Below are 24,449 nucleotides of genomic sequence, written 5' to 3'. Positions count from 1 at the left end.
GGTGGAGAGTAGAATTGGGTGTTTCCAGCAGTTTGGGGTAGGATCCTGTCCTCTGTTAAGCTCCCTTAGACCCTGAGGCAAAATCTTCGGTTCCTCTGCATCCTGCCCCAGTCTGGAGGCGGGGCCTTTGTGATTTTTGTCCCCTTCCTCACCGTGCCTTTCACCCACTTCCCAAAGCTGGCTCCAAGTCCAAATACACCCTGTTTCTCATCTAAAATGGCAGGGCGTGAGGGGCATGGGATGGAAGAGGGGTGCAGAGCCCTGGGACCAAGTCCATTGCCCACTTGAAGCCATGTTTTGTTCGTGAAAGGACAGCTCATTGGATACTTGCTTCTCCCCTTCCCCCTGGGGTTGGAGCTTCCTCAGTGACCTTTGGCCTTCTTGGAGGAAGGATACATGTGGGGCTACTGCTGTATCACTGTCTCTCCTGGGTTTGGCCAGACAGGAGGAGAGGAGAGCGGTATTGTGGACACAAAGGAGGTGATGACTGTGCCAACCTCCTGAGGGCAGGACTTGAGCTTGGAGGCACTAACTGAAGAACTCTGTCTTCACACACTGGTGTTTATACCGTTTCCTGATGGTAGGGATTTTGGCCTCTCTTCCTGGAGTTCCCTGTGCTCTCCTTCTCCACCGTCATGAGTTGGGAAGAGGCTGTGGACACCTTCACTCCTACAAGGCAGAAGCAATATATGATGAAGAGATTGCTAGCCTGGGAGTTGGGAGACAGGGTCTGCATTCCAGGTGTTTTCCCACTGGCTTTATGAATGGCTCTAGGCCTCAGTTCTCACCATCTGTCAGATGCGTGATGATGTTATTTCCTTGGAGGTGGGGCTAAAGTGCGCTGAAAGGGATGTGTTGTAGGCTGTGCACTCCCTACCTTTGGGGCATACTCTGTCCAGCCCCACGCCTGGCTCCCCTTGTAGAGAACTTTGGTGTCGTGTGTGTCGGGGGCCAGGAGGACATGTATCCTGCAAGGTACTGCCCCCCCCCACTAGCTATCTTTCTCACCCCAGCTGAAGAGGACAGTCAGGTGGGGGTTGCCTTGGGAAGTGGGATCGGTGATTTCTCCCTCTTCTGAGAGCCCTCCCTGTAGGAGGTGGTCCTGGGGGGACCTCGCTCCCATCGCTGAGCAGGAGGCTGCGAGTATCCCGCTGTCAGACCTCTTCCTCTTTCCTAACCCCCTCCCCGCAGGGAGGACAGGCACTTCCTACTGGGGCACTGGTGCCCCAAGGGCTGAGACCTGAGAGGAGGAACACTCTGTCCCAGAGGCAAGGTTGCTAACCAACTTCCCAAGGCTTTCCATTTACAATAGGAGAGAGTCAAATGAGACCCACCCATTTACTACATTACAATTACTCTGTGGCACTTAGCTCACAATGGGACCCAAGGCCCAGGCCTGTGTCCTTGGGTCCCTGAGCCTTATCTCTCAAAGACTTAGGTGAGTGCAGGTCCCGTCACCTCAGATGGCCACCCTGCCCCCAACCTGCAGTACCCAGTGTGCCTTGCATGCTGAATAAATATGTACTGCTGGCGGCGGTGTCTGAGGGAAGAGATCGAGATTTCCTTCCCCAGAGGATTTCTGGGGTTAGAGTTGGGGGAGAAACAGGGTGACCTGATTGGCTCATTCATTGGACAAATACTTATTGAACACCTACTTTGTGCCAGGCACTCTGAAGGGCTGCCATAGGCCTTTGAGGAGGGGGAGGGGCTATATCTCAAAATGTGCCCTACACTTTGAGAGCGGTGGAGTTTTAGCCCAGACCCTGTTAGGGAGCATTTGTGCATAGGAACCTGCGTTGTTAAGAACCCCGCCCTGCCCCTCTCCCTGGGCTTCCTTCCCTGGGCTCCTGAAAAGGGTAGGGGATTGGTGGGCACCAGTTTCCCTGGAGCCCCCCATTAGGAGGGCTCCCCGTCTCTGGTTGTTTGAATTGCCCCCTCTCCTGCCCTCTCACTCCTACAGGGGGCAGCAAGATAGACGGAGGCTGACTGGACACAAAGAAGAGACAAGTCCTTGCACTTGTGGTTCCCCCTTTTTGTTAGATGAAGTTACCCCATGATCAGCTACGGCCGTCCATTCATAGCTACTGCTTATGGCGAAGGGCCAGGCTCAGTCCCCGCAGCAGGTGTGGTGGCCCCTAGAGGTGATGAGTCCCCTAAACAGAGGCTCAGATAGTTCAGGTGGCTCATCCCCTTCTCAGTCAGAGCTGGAATTCAAGTCTGAAGTTCTCTGTGCTCAGCTCTTCTGCTTGTTATGTTTGCAAAACAGTACCTGTATTTACACTATCTTATTTTAGTGTCCACAGTGGTGCCGCCCCTTCCTGACCCTGGGCCCGAGGCACGCTCCTTCCAGGAGCTGGGGTAGTAGGGAATAATCATCTCCCCCTGGGAATTTGTGTGGCCAAGATCTGTCACTTTAAGCCAGCGGCCCAGGTGGCCAACAGTTGGTGACCCAACCAGGGTGGGGCTGGCATTGCCCCCGGAGAAGGGAGAAATGGTAACCCTGGGCGACAGGAAGGGAGAGGAAGGTCTCATACTCCAACCCTGAGTCATGGCCACCCAGGCAGCCTGGGTGCAGAGGGCAAGGTGCCAGGCTGCAGGCACAATGACCTGAAATTGGCTGAATCTCCCTCACCCAGAGCTAAGAGCAGCCCCTCCCCCAACTCCACAGTGATTATGGAGAGGTAGAAGCTGGTATAAGCCTCGCCCAAGTGCAGGGGATCTTGCTTCTGCCCCATGAGCCCCTGTTTACCTTTCTGTGGCCTGGGCTTCAACTTCCATAGCTGCAGGCAGGGGAGACTTGAGGGGGAAGCTGGAGCTCCAGAGGCTACTAACAGACCCCACAGGTCTGTTTTTTTGTGAAAGGGAAACCATGGACTTCCAGGGCAGAGGGAGGGATTCGAGTTGCCTGCCCAGAAGTGCACTTTGCTCTGTTCCTGAGTCCCGAGTCTCAGGAATGCTTCTCTGAAATCTGCTTACTGGGGCCTTTCAGAAAAGAGGGACTGGGCTTACGGGGAAGGGGAAAGAAGAGCAGACCTGACTGAGACAGGGACGGGGTTTCCTTGGGGCGCACAGTCCAGGCTTGGCCCCCGGGGGCTGCTGAGTCGCCCGCCCTATGCTGCCCTCCCTGCCCTCCACTTTCCTGCTGTAAGGAGGACACGCATAGCGGCCGGAGCAGCTGGATTTTCCTGGACCTTGGAGTCCTCCTCCAGGGAGCAAGAGAAGTGACCTAAAGCAGCCACCTTGGCACACGAGTCATCCCATTAATCCTCCCAGCGCATGTGTGGGACCCTGGTTTTTGTTCCACTCTCTAGCTGCAGAGACCAAGTTTGGTGGTTACCCTGAAGGCACTCAGGTCACCTGTGCTCTTATTATTCTGCTACTGAGCCCCTGTATGGGGACAGATGAACCCCCTCCCAGACTCTGATGTGTCTGGCTGGGAGCAAAGGGTCTCTGGGGTTGGGGAGAGGGGAATAGCTACAGATGGAAATGGGTACCATGTGCTCGTATGGGGGTTCCTCTTCCAATGGCAGCCTGCAGGGGGCTTATGGAACTCCTGGATTGGGTGATGGCCCTGTACCCCCACCCTGGTCAGTATACCCTGCCCCTCTTCCCAAGGGGCTTGGCCTTGGCTCCTGGGTGGGATCCTGCTTATCTGCTAGGGGATCTGTCTTCTTCCCTTTGTCCCCCCCCAAATCAATCAGGAGGCAGCTTTGGAGGTCCCCAGTCCCAGGACAGTGTATTCCTGCAGATGTGTGTGTGTGAAAGTGGGTCATGGTCTGGATTCCAGAGAATGTTTTTCCTGGCAGGCCCCGCCGGGGGTTGGGGGAGGTGGGGGCCCAGGCAGGGGCATGTGCAGCTCAGCAGGCAGAGGCCAGCAGACCGGCTGGTGACGGAGCTGGGGCGCTCTGCCAGTGCCTCCGAGGCAGTGGCGGTGGGAGAGGGGCTGCCACTTTGTGGGCTGACAGGGGCAGGGGCCACCCTGTTCTAGCTTTTCCGGTGGGTATGTGTGTTGGGGTTTGGCACCGTGAGTCTAGGCTGGGCTCTGGGATAGGCCCTGGTTGGGGAGGGGGCCAAGCTTACTTAGACCAGCCATCTCGTTGCTTCCAGGCTTCCAGCTGGCCTTCTTCCCAAAACAGTGGGTCTCCTACCATTTCATTCACTATTCTACCATTGGAGATTCCTTTGGGTCTCCTTGACAGGGGAAATATCCTATTAGACAGCGATTACCCCCCAAATCACCCCGTGGTTGAAGCCAGCCAAGGGAGGGAAGGTGGTATCCCAATCTCCCCGCTTCCTTTTTCCTGTCCCCTCCTCCAAAGCATCCCGGAAGCACCCTTGGCAGGGAAAGACATTTTGCAAAGCACTGCCTTGAGGGGATTCCTTGTCAAATGGCCAAGAACCAGCCCTGTGCTGGTCACCTTCAAACGTCTCCCTGGGCCCTTCCCGGGCTTCTGGCCTCCTTCCTGAGCGTCAGGCATGTCTCCCTTGATTGCCAGGAAATGGGGCAGAAACAGGTCAGTTGGGTCACCCAGGCCGCCTGGATCCTGGAGCCCTGAAAGCTGGACAGATGCCCGGTCAGGGTCAACGCAGATCCCAAGGCCTCATTCTTGGCTGCCAGGGGCAGATTTAGACCTCGTTTGCGGGGTTGATACCTCAGTATCAACATTTCTTAGGACAGGGTCACTTCTGCCACATCCTCCCCCTTCCCTCCTGTTTCCCTTCGTTGGCCGTGCTGGATTGGTCCTGGCCACTCTGTCCTTGGCTTTGCTGGAGTCTTGCCTGTCACTTATCCTCGCCCACCTTGTAGCTGCATCTACAAGGTGCACATGACCAGCAGTGTAGTCCCACCCGCACCCACCACGCACAGACCTGCAGTGCGAGGCTCAGAGCCCTCCCAGCTGAGGTTCGTGTCTGCTGTCCACAGCATCTACCACGCAGGTGCTGAGAGGTGCCAGGTACTGAGGGCATTGCAGGTGATTTCTCATTTAATCTTCAACCATCCCAGGAGGGACAGATATCATTTCCCTTCTGTAGACCTGGAAATGGCTCAGAGGTGTGGGCCCTGACCAAGGTCATGTAGCTAGTTAGGGTGGAGCTTTGATGCCCACCGTGGGGTTCCCCGTCCAAGGCTTTTAAGCAGAGTTCTTGAGAGCCTCAGGAAGGCCAGCTGCTGGGTGCTCTCCTACGGAGTGTGGGCCGGGAGGGAGAAAGGGTGTGAGAGTGGTGGCTGGAGCTGGAGCACCCGCCGCCTTCTCCGGTCGGGGTGCCTGGGTTCTGGGCCCTCCTCCTCCCCTTCTCTAGGCCTTCCCTAGGAGCTGCCCCTTACGCTCAGCAGCGGCTTCTTAGCAACCCCGGTACAGCTTTGAATAAGCAATGAGGCTTCTCCAGCTTGGGAGCAGCAGGAGTGGTCTGGGAGGTGGAGCCGGCTTTTGGGGGACAGCTCACCACTACTATTATCGGCCTCTTCTCCACTTGCCCCATACAGCTCAAATGGCTGATTGGTGGGGAGTGGGAAAGGGGTGGGAGGAGTGTCATCGGCTGCCAGAGTCTGTGACCTGAGATGTCCCCAGCTCACCCCGGGTGGTTCTATGTCCCATTCCCTGGGGCTGGAGCCACAGAGCCCCTTCCTGAAGTCCTGGTGTGTGATGGGTGTCCTCCCTCTGCCTCTGTCCCCAGTTCTGGCATAAAGCATGCTTCCACTGCGAGACCTGCAAGATGACACTCAACATGAAGAACTACAAGGGCTACGAGAAGAAGCCCTACTGCAACGCGTGAGTGCTGCGGCGGGCAGGGGGCTGGGGGGGCTGGGGGGGCTGGGCCCCTCCCTCATTCTTCCTCAGGGTCGGTCACAATTAGCTTTCACCACAGCTGGGTGAAGGAAGCGCCCTTATTCTTCTTCTCATTTCACAGAGAAGGAAACTGAGGCTCGAGGAGGGGAAGGGATTTTTCTCAGGGCGATGTGTCTAGTGAAAGGCCAGTTCAAACCCAGTGCAACAGGCGTGTTCTTCCCACAGTGCCCTGCTGCGGTGGGGTGGGCCCCGTGCGGCCTTTCACAAAAAAGTGACCTGCCCTGTTTCTGCCCTGCTGTGCTCTCTGCTTCTCCTCTTTTCTCTCCCCATCAGAACAGTTGACTGTCTCCATCTCTCGCCTGGCCCCTGCCAGAGAGCCTGGGCACGAGGCTCAGGGCTTCAGGCTACAACCCTTCCTGGTGTTCATTTCTTGAGAAGTGAGGCGGCAGGAAGGGGTGGCCTGACCCCGGGCAGAGCTTGTCCATGTGTGGTGAGGGAGGCAGTGGGGAGCTCCAGTCTTTCCCACTGGAGTTGGCTTACACTCTGTTCCTTCTGCCTTGGGGCCTGCAGCTTGGCTCGCTGCAGGGAAGTAGGTAGAGCGGGTCCCTCATTCCATGCCATTCCAGAGGAGGACACCTGCCCTCTTCAGGGTGACCTCCTGAGCCTAGCATGCACAGACTCAGTGCAGACTCAGGCCAGGCCCACGGCATGTGCAGGACCTCACAACCAGCCACCCTGCTAGGTAGGAGCTGCAGAAGGTCAAATCATTCAAGTAGGTGGCAAGATCAGTATTCAAAACAGTTCAGCATCTGACTTGGGTCCAGTTTTATTTCATTTCTTTATAGTCTGTCAGGAGGCTCTTCGAAACTGAAGATTACCCAGGAGGGGAGCTTTGGGACTTGCCTGAGAGGGGTTGGGGGTCTTAAACCCCTTTGAAAGGCTGCCTCTCCCTTTTTGCACCCCCAGGTCCCTGCTAATACCACAGCCTCATCTCCTTGGCGTTTTTTCCATTCATTAGATATGTATCGCCTGCCGGGTTACTACATGCCAACCTGTGCCAGGTGCTGGGGAAACTGATTTCTGATAAAATCTTACACTCAAGAAGTTACACGAGTATTGTCTCTTCTGGGAGGGCTGGGGGCATGGGGAAGGTTGCCTGGGGTACAAGGGGGGGTCCCTGCTCTCCCTTCAGCTGCTCCTTCTCTTCTGTTAGCTTACACTGGTCCTCTCCCCCAGCCCCCAAGGGAAATGGGACATTCCTTGAATTCTTAAGGGCTCACACAAGCCCTGATTCTCTGCCACTTCCTCCCTCTGTTGGGGAGCGGGGTGGGGTTCAGCAAAGTCAGAGGCTGGGGCAGTTTTAACCCCGTGACTGCTGGACCACTCCAGGCTGGATTCTGGGCACTGAGGCTCCTTCAGGGGCAGCTTCTGACCCTCCACCCCTCCAGGTAGAAGTCTGGCTGAGCCCCGAGCCTAGTGGGTGGCAGGGACGGATGCTTCTGTACAGCTCTTCCGAAAGACTGCAGTAGCCTAGAATTCAGTGAGCGCTGGGAGTTGGAGAAAGAAATCAGAGGCATGTCCTTGTTTTCTCTGTATTTTCTCAGCCTAGTGCCAAAGTCTCAGCTTACTTTTCTCACCCTCTTCTGGGGAGGCTGCAGTAAGTGGGGTGAGGAGCTCCTTGCGTTGCTTGAGGGGCTTTCAGGGAGGCAGAAGATAAAGCACCCCTCCTTGGATGCCGCTTCCAGCCCGCCCTGGCAGAGGTTTCCCGTCTGTCTTCCCATCCCTAGCCAGAGAAGCTGGCTGATCCTTCTCTGTTCCCCCAGCCTGTACAGCCTTGGCATGTGCCATGCCCAGCTGACCATGGGCCCAGCTGGGATGTTTCCTGGGTGGGAGGAGACGGGGGTCCTTGTGGTCCAGCTGGGTTTCACTCCAGCTGTAGTAGTACCTTGCCCAAGGCATTCACACTTCCTCAGCCAGCTTCTGCCGAGCAGTTGGTCCGTGCCAGCTATTCCGATACGGAAATTCTGGGATAAACCAGAAGCAGGCTCAGCCTGCAAAGAGCACTTTGTAACCTGTCTGAGCCTTGGCTCCCCCATGGTTAAAACTTCCTGCCCTGGGCTGCCGGACCAGAGACCAAAGAATACTGAGAGCCTACTGTGTGCCAGGGACTGTGCCGAGAGTTCACTCTCATTCCTTCCCGTTCCCCTACGGCCTCTGGCCCCGTCTTCCAGTGACGTTCAGGTTCCGAGTCCCGCGGGTTGTCCAGGGTGTAGCTTTGTCCTGATTCCACCCTGGCCTTGCTTTGTGGACCAGGCCCAGCTTCCTTCTCAGCAGCCTCTCCCGCTCAGAACCCAGAGAGCAAGCAGGTGGCCTCTCCTGGCCCTGGGCCAGGGAGTTGGGCCCACCCAGTGAGAGAGTGTGAGTTTGGGGTGCAGGGAGGCCTCTGGGTTCTGCCCGTCTCTGGCTTGTCCCCGAGCCAGAATCTTGCAGGGGGCATTGATCAAGAGAGAAGAAATCTGTCTCTCTTTTCCCGGTGGCATCTCAAGACTAATTTAAGTTCTGGAAAGTGACTATAAGCAATAAAAATGCCTCTTCTCTTTCTCTCCTTGCACCAGACTTGCTTTGGGGTGAGGCAGCAGGGAGAGCACAGGCTGGAGCGCATGGCTGGCCTGCAGGGTGGCACGGGACCCCTGGGGACGCGCACTTACACGTGTGCCTGCTGCACGCCCAGACACGTGCTCTGCCAGTCTACGGGGCTGGGGAGAGACGCTAGGGAGGTCCCCTGAGTGGGGTGTGATGGTGTTCACACCCCCCAGGCCACAGCCACCAGACACTGCGATGGCTGGATAGAAGCACGCATGCCTGTTTTTGCACAATAGTCGGTGGAAGGACTAGTGAATTGAATTCTTACTTGAAGCCTCTAGGCGGGTGGGTGAGCCTGCTTCATTTTGGTTGGAGGGATATTTATAACCCTTGATTATTTGTTTCAAAAACTACATTTTCTGCAAGCGGGGCAGATATGTCCACACCACAAACCTGCTCTTTTATCTTCATGAAAATAGTTTAGGAGTCTGGAGGTCAGGGGCAGGAAGGGGGTGGGGAGACATGCACTGTTCTCTCCTCCTTGGGGGCTGTGACTCAACAGAGGCTGCAGACCTGGGGTGGAGTTGCAGGCCAGGATGGGAGCCAGCTTTTGGGGTGTCCAGTGGTGGTGGCAGGTGGACACAGGCCAGGAAAGGAAGGGGGGTGCTCCATCGTATCCCTCCCCTCTTCACTGACTGTAGGTATCAGGGTCTATGCTTCAGTTTCTTTGCGCTGTGGGGTGAGGGGCCGAGAAGGATGGAGATGTGCCTGCTTCTGGGGCAGAAGGGACTATGGCCCTGCCCCTCCCACCAGGCCTCAGAGAGTGGGCGGGGCCTGTGCTGGCAGAGCTGGGTTCTCGCAGCGTCTCTGGGTTCTAGCAAACTGTCTCAAATCCCAGCTGCTCTCAGGGGATGGGGCTTTCCCGCCCCCCCAGAATTTTTTGCCTCTGACTGGGCAAATGGGATCAGATGTTTTAGGGAGCCGGGGCAGCACCAGGAGTGGGGGGAGGGGTGTGCCTCTGGGGACGGGGGAGGCACGCTCAAAAGGGCATCCACAGTGGCCAGATGCGGCCTCTAGGCAGCCCCCATACCTGACCCTCACCCCCAAATCCCTGTACTCAGAGAGGTCAGGGCCTCAAAGAACCTCAGGGCTTCTAATACCCCCACTTCATAGAGGAGGAAACTGAGGCCCCGTGTTCCTCTGCCTTGCCCAACTTGGCAGAATCATTTCTTTTCATGTATTGCCATCAGGGGCAGTAGCTGGCTTTGATTTTACAGTTTGTCTCCAACCCCTGAGGGCTGGTAAGTTCTTCTTCATGTCTAGCCTTGATCTTTTTGGCTGCTCATGATTTTTTTCTGGTCAAACAATGCCTCCTTGTTGCTTCCTATCCCCACCCCATCGGCCCTCAGGCCTGGGGGGCTGGTGAGAAACTGGGTTAGGAACGAGCCCTCCCCTGGTCCACCCCTGGGTCCGGTCGTGGGCAGAGTTCCCAGCAGGGGATCAGAAGCTCCTTCCAGAGGCAGGCTGTCGGGACTGTTTCTCCCCCCTCTTGGTAAAACCCAAGGTTCCTTGTGTTGTTGCTTTTGTTGGAGTATTTTTGTTCTTCCTGGAACAAAAAGCTTAGGTTTCTGAATGAGTCTGAGGCTGGAAGAGGCAAGGTTGCGCGCAGAAGGGGGCGCTGGGCTTTCGGGCTGTCCAGTCTTTTCGTTCTGCCCGGGAACACAGCTAATGCGCAGGAAACCCGTCAGCAGGAGCCCAGCTGCCTCTCAGCATCCTTCCTGTCCTCACAGGGGGCGCAGAGGTTGTTGGGGACAACCCCTCCTGTGGGGCGGAGGTCCCTTCTGCATTTCTGCATCCCCACAGGTCATTGTTGGGACTCTTCGCGGTAGCTGCTTTGGAAAACTTATAAGGAGAAGGTGACTTCTATCTGGGGGTGGCTGAGAGATCCCACAGGGTTTCTCATCATGGCCGAGCTTGGAAACAGGTTGGGTTTGAAAGATGAATTACCCTGTTCTCCACCTACCCTGCAAGCACATCTTTCCACAGAGGCCTGAGAGCTGCGTGTGGACTGGGGTCCACCTGAGAGGGAGATGCCAGCTCGTCCTTAGCTGGCTGGGTAGCCTCGGTGGACAGCAGAGTGCATGGGGCAATGTCTGTCTCCTGGACACTAGAGCTAGTTTCCTTATCTATCGAATGGGCCCGCTGATGACGCCTGCCTTTTCTAGTCCCTCACCTTGTGGCGGGTTTCAAGAGGGAGTGTGTACGGGACTCGATCTGTCCAGAAATCACTTGGTGTGCCTGTACGTCGTCTTGGAGGCCTAGGCTGCTACTCAGAGCTGCCTGATTTCCTGCCCTGTCCCTGTTCTTGTCCTCCTGGATGCTGGGTCCTTTCTCCTGTCCTCCGGACTTCCTGCCCTGCTCTGTGCGCCCTCCAGGCCTCTCTTCCCCAGAGCAGCCCCCACCGCTGCCCTCGGAGGGTGGGGAGGGGCGTTGCAGAGGGTCCACCGCCTGGCGCTTCGCAGGGAGGCTGGCCCTGGGAGGGACAAAGAGCAGCTGTGCTCTGGACCCAGCCCCAGGCCAAGGTCAGGACGCCTGGTTCTCCCCGTCCTGGCCCCTTGTTCCCTCGCCATGGCCCAGTCTGTTGGGAGGGCCAGGGTTCCAGTGGGGTCACTAGCTGGGGGTGGTGGCCCCTCTTCCGTCTTAGTGCCCACAGTGGCACACACACGTACCCATTCATCTCGACTGGCATGTGAGGGCAGTGGGCGGGCAGAGCTTCAACCTGAGGACAGAGAGGGAGGGAAAAGGTAAAATTCCCAGCAATTGTTTCTGGAAGGAGGTCAAATCCGTCACAGCCCTGTCCAGGGCGGTCATGCTGTCGTGGGGAGGCAGGGGCACAGTGCGGACATTGCTGCGTCCACCCCTCTGAAGACAGACTGTGGCTCCTGTCCTCGCCACAGTGTCTCCAGGGATCCTGCAGACACAGGCTCCTGGTTGTGCCCTCATGGGTCCTCCACAGTCGCAGTGGAGGACACCCTTGGTGGCTTGTCTCCTCCCCACCCCCACAGACCCTCTCTCTCTGTGTCTCCCTCTCTCTCTCTCTGCTTTCCTGCCTGGAGCCAGGATGCGGTTGCCATGGGAACCCGAAGCGCAGCGAGCAGGGGAAGGGAAGGAGGGAAAGGCAAGGTTGTCAAGCCAGGGCTGGGGGCTGTGGGGAGGGGACAGGGTTGACCCAGCAGGAGGACTGTAGCCCGAGCTGCACGTCCCCCTGTCTTCCTCTGGCCTGCGGTTGGGGTTCAGGAAGCAGGAGTTAGAGACTGGGGGCTCTGGAGTTCCTCTTAAATCTAGTTCATCTGATGCAGGATTAGGATCCCTTTCCTTCCCCTGCCACATTAATCCAAGACCACATCTAGGCGGGCCCCCCTTCCCTTTCGACGGGGTTAGTGCTCTGGCCGTGCTGGCGCTGAGATCTGGGGGTCTCCTGGCCCCCAAGAGAGGACAAAGTACCCACCAACCCCACCCAGAGGTACTTGCTGTATGTGGTTGGGCGGGGGTTCCTGAGACCCTTCTGGTGGGGCATCGGGGGTGCAGGAGGCGTGCAGACCTGGCCGGTAACATGCACTGTCACATGTGGGCCTGCTGGCCTCCATGTCCAGGAGACGCGCATCACTGCAGAGGGCTCGTCTGTCCACGTGCCGTGTGTGAGGGCTCACGCCGTGTGTGGCAGAGCCTTGGAGCAGGGTGGCAGTGTGTGTCGGGGCCACATGCCGAGCTGTCCTTGGGCCACTCGGTCTGGCACTGCGTTTTAACTGCGCATACGCAGGCACACGGGAAACCCAGGTGTGCAGACCGGCTGCCGCGCACATGTGTTCGCCAGCTTCGCTCCCCCACCAAGTGCTAACCGGTGCCATCTTCTCGGAATTGACCCTTCAAGTTCTGAGCCAGAGCCACCCTGCAGGTCTCCTTGGTCTCCTTGCTTCGGCCCTAACTCCTTCCTCTGCCGCAGCAGTCGGTGCTCACGGCGCTTATGGATGCTCTTCTCACCACAGACCCCCCCCATGACGCCTTCAGAATGGCTCTTACTTGGTGGGAGGGTCACCTCTGCAACTTACCATTTTAAAACGTCAGGGCCAGGCAGTTCTGCTACAGATCTTACTTAGATCCCTCCTGCTGTTCTCTTTCCAGCCTCTGGGAACAGACTCCCAATTGATCCTCTCTTTCCCTGGAACTGCTCAGGAATTTTGAATGGCGATCCTCAGCTGTGGGTGGCCCCGGTTTCGTGGAGCTGGGCCAAGCCTGGAGACTGGACCCACAGGCTTGGCCTCACATTCATCCATAGGCCGTGCCAGCTGCCGGCACCTGTGTTTACGTTTCAGTCTCCTCTCTTTCCTCCCTGTGCTGGGGCAGCTGCGAGCCCGGGCTGACCTAGGAGGCAGGAGCCGGGTGGGGGGGGGGCAGTGGAAGCGAGGGTGGGGACACAGCTAGAATCACTTAGGTCTAAGACAGTGAAACTAGCCCAGAGGGAAAAAGGATTTGCCCGTCATCCAGTGAGCCTCTTGCAGGCCCAGAGTGCAGCATGGTGTCCCCACCCCCGGGGGGAGTTCTCCAAAGCCACCAGTCCTGTGCGTCACCGGGAGAAGTCTCACGTTCACCAGTAGCTCTGGCTTCAGGTGGTGTGGGCGCCCGGAGGACATGCCAAGTTTGGTGACGACACAGAGACCAGGGGGCTGCTCACGTCCGGCTCCAGGGCATGTCAGCCGACTGGAGTGGAATGTGCCAGAAAGGGGCCAGACTTCCTTTTGCCTGGGGACAGCCTGTGATCAGGGACCTGCTGGTAGTCGCAGCTGTGGTAGGGTGCAGTCACTCAGGGCTAAAAATGGCCAGATCTTGGCTCCTGGTTAGAGAAGCCACCCGCCAGCCCCTGAAATGGTTGGGTCCCCAGCCCTCACATACGAGCACGTGTACCCAAACCGCAGCGACTCGAGACTGCTTCTGCTTCAGCTGCTTTGCTGGGGACTTTGTCTGCCATCTAAGTACTGACCAGGCCTGACCCTGCTTAGCTTCTGAGATCAGACGAGATCGGGCGTGTTCAGGGTGGTTCGGCCGTAGACTTCCCGGGGACTTTGTGATGGCCCCGTGGGACGTAGGAGACCTGAGTTCTAGTCCAGACCCAGCTTCCATGCCTGGCGCGACATTCATCCATCCACCAGTATTGATTGGATACCAGGCACTATTCTAGTGGCTTGGGATAAATCAGTGAGCAGAAAACCTCCTTACCTCATAGAGAGATGGTCGAGAGAGGTGAAACCAAACGGATGAGATAAGGAAGTTAATTATGAAGTCACCTAACTGCTGATAGCGTCCTGGACCCAGCACCCTCTTTCCTCTGGGAAATGAGGGTCGGCCGGGTAGTTGGCGAGGTCCCTGCAGACTTGGCTCCGAGGGCTTCCCTGGCTCCTGCTTTCACCAAGCCACCCTCTTTCCGGGGCACAGGACTCTGGTCTGTCCGGTGTCTGGAGACCGAAGGGTTCAGTTCAGGGTGCTGGGCCCTGGGGAGACAGTCTGGGTGCCACTCCAGATGCTGGCACTTCCTGGCCCTGTGCCTCGGCAGTGCTGTTCAGCCTCTGTGGGCCTCTGTCATCTGTCAAAGAAGGGCCGTGGGTGGTGGTGAGAGTTGGATGAATGGAGGCCCAGGGCACACGTTGGCCGTTGCTACAGTATTATCTGTCACCCGAGGGTGGCCTCTCCTGGCATCGAGCTGATCTCTCGCCTGTACTCCAGTTACGGACCTTGTTAGCCCTTGGAAATACCACTCTGGATGTGTGCATTTTTTCTCTCTCGTCACCTCCTCCAGGAAGCCCCCTGGATATGCGTGCCCCTTTCCCCCTTTTTTCCTGTCTCTGTATCTGTCCTGCCCTTCCTCTCCTTGGTTGGACTCCATGTCTGGTCTTAGCCGAAAGCTTTGTCCTGGCCCAGTCCTCATTTTCTCCCCTCTCTGGCCTAGCCCTCTTGACTTCCCTGGTTGGTGGATTTGAAGGGATGGACTGTCCCCAAACAGTCGTGATCTGAAACCCTGAGGGGTCCCGTGGCCTCCCTTTGGCTCAGAACAGTTGTCCACAACCTGCCAGCCACTCAAGCCTGTTGTGTCTCCCAGTTCAGCCCGGGACGACTCCGAGGGACACCTGCCTCCCTCCACATGGGAGGCGAACACTATAGTCTCACTGCTGGAGCCGGGGCAGGGGCAGGGACTTCCCAGGGATGAGACGAAGTTGCCAGGAGAGAGTCAGAGGTCCGTAAGAAGCTTAGAGATTCCTGCCCGTTCCCCAGAGTGACCCCAACTTTTTTCTGTCCTGCAGACACTACCCCAAGCAGTCCTTCACCATGGTGGCCGACACCCCGGAAAACCTCCGCCTCAAGCAACAGAGCGAGCTCCAGAGTCAGGTGAGGGGGCGGGGCCTGGTGGGCGGGGAAAGCTGTTGTAACTCCTGCATTTGGCAAGGGCTCTTACCCCCGCTGGGGTTACTCAGCAAGACCAAGGTGCTGAAATCCTAGCACTTACTTGCCTGTCCCCTGCCCCCAGTTCCGAACCCGTTACTTCACATTTCCGGACTTTATCAAAGGAGTGGGAGAGAGCATGCCCCCACTTCTCGACCTAAGTAGGCTGGAGAGGTGTGTGTCTGACTCCTTCTGCTCTGGTGGGCCCCTGAAGCCCACCTCCTCCAGGCAGTGCTGCCCTCTTCCTCCTCGCCACTCACTCCCACCCTCAAAGGAGGGAACTCGCCTCTCTAGGCTCCTGCCAGTCTGAGGTTACACAGCCTGCCCTCTGTAGCCATGTTCCCAAACCTCCTACGCTCCTCCGAGGGGGCAGGCTGCGAAGGTGGCCTTGGCCTGGGTGGCTTATCGCCTTTGTGTCCTTGGGGCTGATTTTCCTGAGCGTCTGCTGGGAGGGGTAGGGGAGGAAGGTCATTTAGTAGGGGAGGAGGTGGGGTTCCTGCCCCCGGGAGAACTCAGTATTTAGGGGGCTCCGAGGAATAAGAGCCCTGATACCCGAACAGCTGACCCTGCCTAGGGGTCTGGGAGAGCTTCTGGGACAAACCTGGCCTGGACTATGGGAGGGGTGGGTGGTTCAGCAAAGACCCCTTGGGGAACTTAACCAAAGGGGCAGGGTGCCCAGGGCCAGACCAGTGTGGTGGGGAACCTGCCTGCGCCACAGTGGGGACCGCTGCGGCTCCCTCTGGGCTGGGGCTCCTGCAGCCCGGTCTTGACTTGGCCTCTCGGGGCCCCTGCCTCCCACTAGTTCCCCTGAGGGGAGAACCAGCCCCGGGCTGTTCCCATTGTACAGGTGAGGAAACTGAAATGTGGAGGGCCTTGCTAGGGCCGTACAGGAAGTAGCAGAGACGGTGACAGCACCAACAACCTCACACTCTGGGCACCTTTGCTCCTGTCATCCTCACGGCAGCCCTGCGCGGTCGGCAGGGTCACTCCCACTCTGTGGAGGAGGAAGTAGGTGCTGTTGACGCTCAATGCCGTTTTTGTCTAACTTTTGAGTCTTGTGTTCTTTCCAGTTCTCCGCCCCACTCCCAGAGGAGCACTATCGCTACCTTGAAACATGCTTTTGTAGCTTAGCGGGTGCTTGGAGATACGTGGCCTTATGTGTTCTTGACCCTACTCTGGGGGTCAGAGGAGGGAAGAGAGGCACTGGCCTTTGGCTGTGGACACACGAACTGAGTCAGGTTCCAGTATCTGGGCTCTGGTGTTTTCACTCCAGTGACCTTGACCATGTGCATGCAGCCCACAGTGATGGGGAGCAAGTGGGGAAGCTGGTTTGGTCCTTGGCAGCAGCTTACAGCTGCCAGCCTGGTCCCCACACCTGTCATGGTGAGAGATGTAACTACTGGCGGAGCCACGAGGACACCAGACCTCTGCCAGCTGAGGAGGCCCTGCTGGCCTGGCTGGGCAAGAAGAGGGCCTGAGACAGCCCCAAGGCCTGGGGCTGGTCCGCACAGGGAAGATCCTGGCCAGGCCCTTACTACCACCCCAGACTCCTCATCCTGTGGGAAGTCCACTGGGGCCAGAGGTGAAGGGGGTGGCATCGTGGGGTGGACAGGCCAGAGCATCACGGGGTGACCTGTACTCAATCCACAGCTTGAGAGAGTCACTCAGAACCCTGAGGGGCCTGGGGGAAGAGGTGTGGAAGGGGCGAGGCGGGTAAACGGTCCAGAGGTGGAGTGAGTGCACACTCAGATAGAGGCGATGGAGACACATACACACGTCCTTGCTCTCAGGAGGAGAAATTCAAGCCGAGCTATTCCCTCAGCCTTTGTTGGTCTCACAAAAGCTTCGCTGTAGGTCTTTTTTTTTGGTCCCTGAAACCCGATCCCTGAGGGACACCCCCTGCTCCCCAGGGCCCTCCTGGGTCATCCCCTGGGCTCCTGACTCTCGGGCAGGCTGCGGGACCACAAGAACGGCAGCCACTCTCCATTAGGTCTGCGCTGAAAGCCAGGCCTTGACCTCCTTCAGTCCTCACACGTAGCTGATGGAGAAGGGACTCCTGTTGTCCCCGTCATACAGATGGGGACACTGAGGTTGAGAAAGGCCGCGTGAGTTGCCTAGAGGCAGATTTCAAGCCCTTTGCCCTCAGCAGCTCCCCAGCCCTGTGCTCAGAACCCAGGACCACAGGACGCACCGGTCTCCAGAAGGGACGGGGACTCGTGAGAACGCACCCGAGGGACGTCTGGGTGGGGCCCAGGAATCTGTTTTGACGGCCCCAGTGATTCTGCTGAAAGCTTTTGGTCCCACAGACATAAGTTGAGAGGCTTAGGACTGGGCTGGTGGTCACGTAGAGCTGAGGGACCTGAGCTCACCCTCTTTCTGCTGCGCTGGTCTGGGCCCCGGGAGGGGGGATTGGCTTTGAAAGCTCGGCTATGATCTGCCGCAGTCTGGCTCCTGGGGCCTGGACGGTGGGGGCAGGACCTGCCCTCTTTGCAGGCCTGGTTCTGTCTCCCTCCACCAACATCCCCACCCCGGCTGTGTGGTCTGGGCCTGGCCGCTTGCCTCCTGTGGCTTCGTGGCTTTTGCTCCTCCAGGTAAAACGGGGACGGCAAGCCCCAGCTGCCTAGAGGTCGGGGGCTGGGCCCGCTGCTCTGAGGCTTGGGAGGGCTGAGCTGGCCTGGCTGGGGGCGGTGACAGGTTCTGGTTCCTGCGGCCGCTGTGGGGGCAGGGCCGGCTCTCAGCCCGCCTGTGGCTGGCAAGAACGGAAGTGGGAGCCTCCTCTGCCTGCCCTGCCCCACCCCGCCGGGGTGTCAGCTGGTCTCTTTCCAGGGCCCCTTCCTGGGCTCGCATCCGCGCGTCTCAGCCCTTCTCTGTCCTGGAGAAGCTGCCTGTGCTATTTCAGCTTTGTTTTCCCTGCTCCAGATCGGTTCCCCAAGTGGCGCTTGGGGTGTCTGGGACACCTGAAGCCTCCCCAGCGGGGGAAGGAACCACAGAGCTGACCAGAAATGACCCCCTGGGTGGTCCTGGCCAGGCTTGGCCGAGGCGGGGAAATGGCAGCTGGGCCCCAGCACCCGCCCCCACCCGGGCTGAATGGAGGCAGTGTCTTCGGGTGGGGCCAAGCCGGCAGTGGCTGTGCGGCCCCCGGACCCAGGGAGAAGTGCGGAGAGAATGTCCCTTTCACGTTTGTCCCCTACACTGTCTCACCTCCAGGTGTAGCACAGCCTGGGACTTGCCACAGGAAACCGGAGAGCCTGTGCCTGTCCCGGGGCAGAGTCCCTGCTCCCTCGCCTCGGGTCCTGCGACCTCCGATGCCACATCTGTGCCGCTCTTACTTGAGCCGGCAGGTCAGAGGTTAAATTCCAGATCTGCGTGACTTCGGGCGAGTTACTTAAAGTCTCTCAGCCAGTGCCTTCACTTGTGCAGTGGCGGTGACCTCTCTCCAGAGGCTGCTGTGGGGATGTTAGTGTGTATCAGGCCTTCCCAACAGTCAGTCCCCGGGGTCCGGCCAGCACCCAGGCAACATTCACCGTCGCTGTCCTGCTGGAAAGAGCAGGACCTGGAAGCGGAGGCTTCCAGCACCGGCCTCCTTCATCAGGTCTGCTGCCCGTGTGCATCGCAGCTCAAACCTGGTTTCTTTTTTGTTAGAAGGGAGTGGGTTACGGAGTGTGTGGGCCCCACACACGGAGGCACAAAATAACTGGAAATTGTTGTTGGTGTTTTTTTTCCCCAAGAATTTTTTTTTAAATTAAAGTCAGGATCTTTCCTCTTATGTTGGGTCAGTAAGGCAGTTAGTTTCCGAATCGTGCTGTTTCCAATTGGAAAATCGGGGTCTACATCCAATTCATTCATCATTTACTCCACAGATACTTATTTGTACCGTTCACTGGGATGAGTGATGAACAAGACAGACTGTGGGAGAATAGTCAGTAAACCGACGGAGAAGTGGAATGTCATAGGTGGTAGTCGTTTGGACTTGAGGAGACCTGGCCTCTGTCCTTGCCCTGCGTGGGGAGTTTCCAGGATGGGACTTCCAGGCACCGCCGCCCCCCCCCCAGGCACAGAGTCTTCCAGTCTCGGCATTGAGTTGGGACCTGACCCTCCCAACAAGGGTTGCATGACCTTGGACAGGTCCTTTCCCTCCTCAGAGACCCTCGTCACGTCCTGGCGAGCCATCCCAGATGAGGTGAACGCTCCTGCTTGGGTGTACAGGCTCCCTCTCCGAGGGACTCCAAGCAGGGCCCTCCCCACATTCCTTTTACCTGTCACCCACTCCAGCACCAGACAGCCTCTCAGAGAATCTCCCCCACCTCGATTCTCCTTAGTAAGGGCTGTGGGTGCTTAAAAATGGTCACAAACTCCAGAGGTGGGAGGGCTTTTAGAGATCACTAGCTAGCTCCTCTTGGAGGGGTCCCAGAGAGAGAGACCAGCTTGCCTCGGGACACACAGCAGAGGGCTGCTGAGGCCAGGCCCCTGTCTTTTCTCAGCCCGGACGGTGCTCCAGCCCCACCCTCCATGGACCGCCTGCGCCAGGGGTAAATGAATTATTCTTCCCCACCAAGGAGAGAGGGGCAGTTCCTGAGCTTGGGAAGCCACTGATGTACTGATGTCATCACGGTTGCCACGGCAGTTTCCCCTGGATTAGGGTCCTGACCCTGGCCAGGCCAGGAAGTAGAGGAAGCGGGGCTGCGGACTGGCATTTGTTCAGGACTTCAACCAAGCGCTTTCACAACTACCCTTATCAGGATGTGGTGAGGCCTACAGCCTGCTCCATGATGATTTGGCTGCTGTAGACTGTCTGTTATCTGCCCCATTGATTGGAGTGGGTGGTATTATTATTCCCGTTAGAGTGGGTGGTATTATTATTCCCGTTCTACAGATTTGTAAACTAAGGCCCAAGAGGTTAAGTCATGTGCCCAGCAGCACTTAGCAAGCAGGAGACTGAGCCTGAGTTAGTACCAGCTCCCGCTGGCATGTGGCCCAAGCTTGGGGGTAGGAAGGCCCCTTCCCATGATTCCTATGACAGCCTTTTACAGGTGAGGAAACTGAGGCCAGAGGCCTTGGATTTGGGGTTTCTGGATCTGGAGCTACATTTTTCTGATTCTAAGTGCCTTACCTGCCCTGATGCCCCCTCCTTGGAGGCTTTCCCCTCCCCAGCCCACCCCTAAGAGTCAGCACGCTGGCTTAGGCCTTCCTGGATGGGCTGGCGCTGGGCAGTTCTGGGCCCAGGGGGTGGGTGGGCGCCTTTACCCATTGTGCTAACTTCCCGTCTGATGGGAAGCAGCACGTGCAGGCCTTTGTTTTTATTCTGGATCCAAACAAAGGAGTTTCTGGAACCTTTTAGGACGAAGCCCATGGGTGGATGGGCTGGGGGCTCCAGGGGACAAACAAGGACTCCTGACCCCAGGGCTGTGCAGAGGAATGACAGGTGTGGCCCTGGCTGCGCACATGTGTTGTCAGTTGGGTCACAGTGCAGCTGGGCCCTGTGACCAGAGGATTCCATGCCTGGGCTTGTCATCCTGGAAACTCCCGAGGTCCTGGGCCTTGTGTCCTGGGCTGACCGCTTCCAGGATAGTGCAGCCCTCATGGAGGGAATCCAGGCAGCTGGTGGAGTTTGGGACAGCTGGCTGCAGAGGTGCACAGTGAAGTCTCTGGAAGCCAGGGCACAGTTCTCAGTCCCACGGGCATTTACAGTCTTCCATTCTGTTCCTTAAAGCCCCTGGGGGAGGACAGGCTAATCCTCCTATTCCGATTCCTTGAGTGTGTGCAAAGTGCTTTCGAGGATGGGCCTGGAAGTCCCATCCTCGAACTGACTTGCATCCCTCAGTTCGAGGATCCATGGAATCCTCAGAAGAGGGGGGCAGTGGTGGGGTGGTGGGGTCTCCCCCTGAGCCTGGTTCTAGTACTGTCGTCCGGAACCAGTGCCGTCCGCTGCTGTGGCGCTGGCCTCAGAAGCCGGCCTGGCAGGCTCCAGGAAGCCGCCAGGGCCCGTCAAAGGCCCATTGACTGTGTCTTCCAAGTGGCTGTCTCCCCGCCCTCCTTTGTGGGCACCAACTTTGTCCCTTGGCACAGCCTAGCTGGTCACTTAAAAACGGCCCTGAGCTCTTGGCAGGTAGGGCTGCATCCTGGCTGGGGTGAGGGCTAGGGCAGACTTTGGAGCTCTGGAGAGAGCCTTCTTCCTATAGGTTTCTGGCAGGATGGGTTGGCTGTGAAGGGTGGAGAGTCAGGCACGTGAGCTTTGTATCGTGGTGGTTCTGGACATTGGCTTCTCAGCTGTGTGACCTTGGACATGGGATTATGGTCTGTGTGGCTCAATTTCCTTATCTAAAGTGGAGCTAATAATAGTATACAGTAAGATTTAAATGAGATAGTTTGTGTGAAGCACTTGGCGCTCAGAATGCACTGAGTGCATCGATTATCATTGTTCCTTCAGTCCTTTTTGGTGAAGACTTCCGTTTTGAGTTGGGGGGTGGAGGGGGTGGACGTCGCTGCAGGGGGAGTTCTGGCCAGGATCTCTCTCCTGGCCGGTTGCTGCCTCAGAGGAGGCCCTAGGCCAGGGCCCGGTCCGCCCCCCGGCTTGACTCTAGTCCCTCTCCCTCTGGGTCCTCCAGGTGCGCTACAAGGAGGAATTTGAGAAGAACAAGGGCAAAGGCTTCAGCGTGGTGGCAGACACACCCGAACTCCAGAGAATCAAGAAGACCCAGGACCAGATCAGCAATGTAAGCTCCCCTGCCCCTGCGGTACCACGCTGACCCGCTGCCCTTCCTTGTCCCCTCCCTGCCAGCCTGGCAGGTACAACTGGGGCCCCTGGGTGGTCCTGGCCTACAGCCGCTTGAGCAGAGGGAAGGGAAGAGTGTGGGCTTCTCAGGTATTGTTTCCTGTGTGCCCCGGACTCTTCCTTTGCCCCCCTCTGCCCGCGTAGCATTTCCTCCTTCAAACGACTGTACTCTGAGGAGGGAGGGGCTCAGGGAGGGCCAGTGTTACCCAGTGACCCCCCACCACCACTCTCTTTGAAGTCGCATGTTTTTTTTCCTGGCTATGGTGGGTGTTAGGGTCCAGACTAGCTGTTTTGTCTGAGCGCAAAGGTCAGAACTTTAAAACTGGGTGGCAGGGATGGGGAGGGGCCGCCCTCCTGTCTGCCTCTGGGTGCTGACATTGCAGTCATTTCCGCCCTCCCTCGGCTTCCTCCCCCACCTTGGCTTGTTCTTCCTTCCGGTGTAAAACCCCAGCCAGCTCTGCCTACTGGCCCTGCAGCCCCTGGCCGGGGCCGTCCTGGGCCCGGGACGGGCAGCAGTGTCTGACTGTGGCCAGGCTGGGTGTGGAGAGTGGGCGGTGGGTCGCCAGGCCCCCTGGGACCTGTGGCCGGGAACAGGCCTCCGTTTCCTGCTTGGCTGAGCCATAGACCTGCGGCCTGTGTGGCTCTGGGTTTGCAGGGAGGCTGCCTCTGGGGCTCTGGGCCCTTGGGGCTGGGGCACTGCCGTGAGCCACAGCACAGAATGCGAAGACGGGCTGCAGACAGGAGCATGGGGTGTTGGGGCACAGGGCTGCAGGAGGTGCCCAGCCTGCTGGGAGACCCAACAAATGAAGGACTGAGCAAGCAGTTGTCTTCACGTCTGCAATGGGAAAGGGTCGGTGCCTTGCCCAGGTGTCACGGGGCTGAGGGACTGGAAATGGAGGCCACGGAAGGCCTGGGGTTCAGAGTGGCTCATCTGGAATCCACCACTGTGCTTCCCATCCCACATCCTGGCTCCCCAGCCCTCTCTGGCCCCCTTGCCAGGATACTCTTAGAGGTTGGCTGGCCTGTGCTTAGAGTGAGCTCCAGCGATGGCCCAGGTGGTTTCAGAAGCCAAGGCCCCAGCCCAGAGGACCCGCCATGCCCAAGACCATGGCTTTCAAACTTTGACTACAACATGAAATACATTTCGCATCACAGACCCCCCCTCATGCCCTGCCCCGCCCTGCCAGACAGGCCTGCTTATTTATTTAGAGAGAAAACAGACTCATAACTTTCATAAAGGAGTCCTTACTCCTGGAGGGTATTCAGATACTTTCTATTTCACTTTACGAAGATGCTGGTGGCAGACTTCCCTGAATGGCTTTCACAATTACGTGTTGACCTGCAGCTGAAACTGAAGGCTTGGGGGAAAAAGAGGGAGGGCTTCCCTCGGGCGGAGAGAGCGAGCCTCCCCGGCTCTGATCCACCCGGTCCCCCACCCTCTCTTTTATCTCTTTTACAAGTCAGGGCCTGGCCAGAGGGAAAGGGGGAAGCGGGGTCTGTATCTTACAGCTCACCAAGGGAGAACTGGAGGGAGGGGAAGCCCGGAGGGTTCACAAAGCTGCAGTCGTGCCTCTTCAGCCTCTCTGGCTTTTCATTGTGAAGACACTTGTCTTTTATCTCTGACCTCGCTCCCTAGCAATAACCCTGATTCCCAAATCCCTTCACTCATTGCTTCCAGCCTGTGGGTCTGAGCCCCTGGGGAGGGGGGTGTGGGGGGGCAGGCAGGAGGGTGATGACAAGCAAGCCCAATTGTTCCTGCCTCTCTTTCTGGAAGGCTTCCAGAATACTCCACACCCAGACCACGCACCTGTTCTTCTTCCCTCCCCCACCCACCAGTTACCGGAGGTGTTAGTGTCTGAGGAGAACTGGTAACCGAACTCACTGTGGCCGAGACATTTACACCTAAGGAGATAACCATCTTTTCATTAACCGCAGGGCTGCAATTAGCTGATTGTCCTCTGCTCTAGGTGGGGGAGATGAATTGAACCTGACCTGGTTCTGCTTTGCAGCTTTAGCTGGGGCCTTTGAGGTGTGACCACAAACCTAGAAGACTGTTGGTTGTAGAGAATGCAGCTAGCGCCTGCCAGGCGTGGGTCTCCCGCCAGCTGTGCTAGAATCATTGGAGAGGGCTTAGTGAAAACGCAGGCTCCCAGGCCCCCTCCCTAGGCTGCCTGAAGCAGCATCTCCAGGAGCGGGGCCCAGGAACCAGCATTTAAACACATTCCTTGGCTTACTTTGGTGCTCACTGATGTTTGAGAACCATTACCGAAGAGTCTAAAAAATCTTCTAAGTCCTAAGTCAGAGCATGCCCGGCCCAGCTGCATCCCATGACCCCCAGGAACCTTAAACCCAGCTTAGGGCCATTGGTCACTTGTCCCGAGTCCAGAAGCGTTTTGGGAAAGATGGTGTTTAGAGCCACGCCTTTCATTTTGTATACAAAATAGTGTGTGTGTGTGCGCGTGTGTAGTGTTTATATCTAGGCCCTCAGTGGCCAGGTCAGCCCCCAAGGACTCCTAGCTGTTTCCAGAAGCCAGGCCATTTTTCAAAGACATGATTGACCTCCCTGGAGGAATATGCTGCAGACTAGAGGGTTGACCAGTGAGCACACTTCAAAAATAGGTGTCTGGCTGCCCAGGGGGTGTTCAGACGCGTTGGAGATGGGTGGTCTGCCATCCTTCCTGCCGAGAGGCCAGATGGTGACAGGGGAAGAGCCCGTGAGAGCAAACCCCAGCTCTTAATCAGTCTGGGGCTGGCCAGGCCCTGCAGAGCCTCGGTTTCCTCACCTGTGAAAACGGGGGCCCCTAGACCCTACC

The 24,449-nt window shown here is 57.7% G+C and overlaps 1 protein-coding gene across 3 annotated transcripts in view; it reads left to right on the top strand.

The window, feature by feature from the left end:
• LASP1 (LIM and SH3 protein 1) overlaps positions 1-24,449 on the top strand; it is a 37,717-nt gene that overhangs the window by 1,214 nt on the left and 12,054 nt on the right. For 2 of the 3 annotated variants that reach the window (XM_037140622.2, XM_053656215.1), the window contains exons 2-4: positions 5,677-5,771; positions 14,726-14,810; positions 21,470-21,577. In XM_037140622.2, coding sequence (XP_036996517.1) covers positions 5,677-5,771; positions 14,726-14,810; positions 21,470-21,577 — 288 coding nt within the window. Of the gene's footprint in view, positions 1-5,676; positions 5,772-14,725; positions 14,811-21,469; positions 21,578-24,449 lie in introns of those variants that run through there. The other variant, XM_037140623.2, reaches the window with a different exon arrangement.

This window comes from Artibeus jamaicensis, unplaced genomic scaffold, assembly GCF_021234435.1.
Source record: "Artibeus jamaicensis isolate MK-2021 breed Jamaican fruit bat unplaced genomic scaffold, CSHL_Jam_final contig_1998, whole genome shotgun sequence".
In the NCBI taxonomy this organism is placed as follows: domain Eukaryota; kingdom Metazoa; phylum Chordata; class Mammalia; order Chiroptera; family Phyllostomidae; genus Artibeus; species Artibeus jamaicensis.
The sequence above is the reverse complement of the archived record's forward strand: the minus strand, read 5'-3'. Positions and strand labels throughout refer to the sequence as shown.